General features: G+C 36.0%; 3 protein-coding genes across 3 annotated transcripts in view; all 3 read left to right on the top strand.

The window, feature by feature from the left end:
• The window catches only part of LOC111638743 (dynein heavy chain 5, axonemal-like), an 86,677-nt gene that overhangs the window by 35,692 nt on the left and 47,535 nt on the right, over positions 1–3,450 (top strand). The gene's annotated exons all lie outside the window — the stretch shown is intronic.
• Positions 1,519–2,120, top strand: LOC111638746. The gene has a single exon (XM_023384503.1). The coding sequence runs from the start codon at positions 1,525–1,527 to the stop codon at positions 2,116–2,118; it is 594 nt and encodes a 197-aa protein (XP_023240271.1). The 5' UTR covers positions 1,519–1,524; the 3' UTR covers positions 2,119–2,120.
• On the top strand, positions 2,096–3,276 carry LOC111638745 (uncharacterized protein K02A2.6-like). The gene has a single exon (XM_023384502.1). The coding sequence runs from the start codon at positions 2,108–2,110 to the stop codon at positions 3,248–3,250; it is 1,143 nt and encodes a 380-aa protein (XP_023240270.1). The 5' UTR covers positions 2,096–2,107; the 3' UTR covers positions 3,251–3,276.

The following is a 3,450-nucleotide window of genomic DNA, read 5'->3' as shown; positions in this document are numbered from 1 at the left end:
CGAAACTGAGATCGTATCATGAAAATGTCGTAAGGTGGATCATCTTTTCCCATACGATTACATGTAAAACCAAATAATTCGTTCCACCGCGAAAAACATACTCAAATTAAAGCCAAATAATACATTAAAAAAAATAACTGTAATAAGAAAAACAAATGAAAAATGCAAACTAATGTAACGTCGTATGGTGAGTTTTTGTTCGTATCGTGGAGCAAAAATATGTTCGAATTTCATGTCGTATCCTGAAAATTTCGTATGCTGGGGCGATCGTAACCTGAGGTACCACTGTATATGTACGATGTTCTAATCCAGTGTTCCGCAACTGGTGTGTTATCACAAGGTTTTAGCGATGGAGCTAAAATCCGTCGAGGCGTTTCGATAGAATAGGTCCGAATTTGATCCTACCTTGTGTGATAGTAGTTCCGATCTCGCCCACGTGTTCCACGTCCTTTGTTCGTCGGACAAGATTAATGAGGAGACTGATTCCTTGGAAATACCATATTTTATTTCCCCGCGACTACGGACTATTTACAAAGGCCTAAGTTGAATAACTGTACAAATATGTGTTCGTCGTCGAAGCTGACTCCGAAATTGGCGTAACAAAAGCGAAGGTCGGCGTACGAAAGCGTCTCTCCAGATCGGTGTCTGAGGACCAAGTGAGGTCACAGGGGAAAGGTCAAGCGGTGGCGCCCTCTGCCCTACAAGGTGAAAGGTGTGACGTGAACTTTTACATATTCTATTAATCTCAAGTTTTATTTATATATTTTTATCACAGTTGTTATGTTTATTATGCTTGTATTTCATTCACTGATGAAATAAGATGATGTTAAAGCAATAAACACATATGTCGTTTCAGTACTCACTTATTCTTTTGGAGTTATACATTGGACTCACACAGATCTTGAGCAACTCCAGATGAAAACAAGAACACTTACAAAGCATAAACATCATCATCCTAAATCTGTAATAGAAAGATTAACCCTTTCACATAAAGATGGCGGACGTGGCCTAATTGACATAGTTAACCTTCACTACAAACAATACAGATATTGTAAGAGTTATTCTACTAAAAACAAGAAACATTACAGTTGCATAAAGCAGTAACTTGAGAAGACTCAAATAATATACTATTAAATTTACATTCACAATGTATGGACATGACACAACATATAAATAGCATAGACATCGTTAAGCAATCATGGGAATAGCCTACACGGCTAGCATCTGCATATCAACTGAAATAAGAAGAAAAAGAAGGAAGAACGAGAAACAATCATGGGCTCAAAAGGCACTCCATGGCAGACATCCTTACGACCTGGCCCAGGATTTTGTTAACAAAACTGCATCAAATAGCTGGTTAGCTCGGGGATATCTTTTTGGGGAGACAAAAGGATTCATGATTGCCATACAGGATCAGGTCATAAATACTAAAAACTACAGAAAACACATACTCAAAGATACAACACTCACAANATTTATTTAAAAAGCGAGATGAATAGTTTAACTCCTCCGGAACCATTTTCCATGGACACGTCAAATCCAGAAAATTGGAGTTTATGGAAGCAACGATTTGATATTTATGCAACGGCTATAGATTTACCTGCAAAAAGTATTCTACAGCAGCAAGCCATACTGCTCCATATTATCAGAGAGAAAGGCTTAGAAATATACAATAATTTCCATTTAGAGGAAAATGCCACAAATTTGACAGTGGATGAAATCTTAGCTAAATTCATGGACCATTTCCAGCCATATAAGAACACTATCTATAGTAGATATGTATTTTTCTCGCTTGTACAGAAGTCAGGACAAACTGTAGACGAATTTGTAACAGAGCTTCGTACAAAAGCTCAAGGATGCGATTTTGGCACCCTAACAGAATCTCTTATAAGAGGCAGAATTGTCTTAGGCACACAAGATGATAGTATCAGACAAAAAATGCTGCAAGATCCAACATTAACATTGGCCAAAGCAATAGACATGGCAAGAGCGTCTGAACTATTTAAGCACCAATTATCTAAAATCAGGGCAACAGAAATAACAGTGAACAAGGTGAAAAGTCAGTTTCCAAGACAAAAAGATAAACCGAAAAAAATCGAATACGTGTATGACAAATAAAAATAGCGTCAAGAATAAAAAATGTCACAAATATGGAAACTGTCCAGCTTTTGGCAAATTTTGTTATAAATGCAAAAAGAAAAACCATTTTTCTTCAGCATGTAAGGTGAAGAAAATAAATGAAATTGATAATCCTAATTCCATTGTCATCTCAGATGAGGAAGATTATCTATTGGATAGAATCATTGTGCTGAATGAACTCATGCATGAACACTGGGAAGAAGTCATTGAAATAAATGGGAATCCCACTAAAATCAAATTAGATACTGGAGTAGACACTAATGTTATTTCTTGGACGTATTTGAAGCAGTGGACCAATTCTCCAAAGATAAAACAGACAAAGGTCAAAGCCTATACCTTCACACGAGAGAGAATACCTATCGTCAGTGAATGTCACTGCCAACACAAGTCTGGAAACCATGAAACCACAAGCAAATTCCTTGTCGTCAGGACGTGTGGGCTACCTCTATTGAACAGAGATGCATGCAAAAAACTAAACCTTATTAAAAGGATAAATTCTATTACACCTGAACTTAACCAAGAAAATATTTTTGAATCCTATTCTAGTGTGTTTGAGGGAAGTGGCAAACTCAAACATGAGGTTATAATCAAATTAAATCAAAATGCAATTCCAAAACTTGTTTCTCCTAGAAGGATCCCAGAAGCTTTAAAAAGAGAAGTTAAACAAGAATTAGAGCATCTGGTTAGAAAAGGAATCTTAAAAAAGACAGAAGAAACTTCTAGTTGGCTCCACCCAATGGTCATTATTAAAAAGAAACAAGGAAAATTACGCCTGTGTATGGATTTGCATGAGTTAAATAAATACATTATTAGAGATAATTATCAGATACCATCGCCAACAGAACTGTTATCGAGCATTCCAAAAGATAGATATTATACAGTTATGGATGCTAAATCAGCCTTCTTTCAGCTACTGGTAGAAGAACAATCTCAAAAACTATTAATAATGAATACACATTTCGGAAAATATAAATTTACAAGATTGCCGTTTGGAATCACAACAGCATCAGAGCATTTTCAAAGAGCCATCGACACAACACTTTCAGATATTGAAGGCATTTACACATATAGTGGTACCTCAGGATACGAAATTAATCCGTTCCGAAATTGAGATCGTATCATGAAAATGTCGTAAGGTGGATCATCTTTTCCCATACGATTACATGTAAAACCAAATAATTCGTTCCACCGCGAAAAACATACTCAAATTAAAGCCAAGTAATACATTTAAAAAAATAACTGTAGTAAGAAAAACAAATGAAAAATGCGAACTAATGTAACGTCGTATGGTGAGTTTTTGTTCGTATCGTG

This window comes from Centruroides sculpturatus, unplaced genomic scaffold (genome assembly GCF_000671375.1).
Source record: "Centruroides sculpturatus isolate CEXI.00-Female unplaced genomic scaffold, Cexi_2.0 scaffold1016, whole genome shotgun sequence".
Lineage (NCBI taxonomy): Eukaryota > Metazoa > Arthropoda > Arachnida > Scorpiones > Buthidae > Centruroides > Centruroides sculpturatus.
The sequence above is the reverse complement of the archived record's forward strand: the minus strand, read 5'-3'. Positions and strand labels throughout refer to the sequence as shown.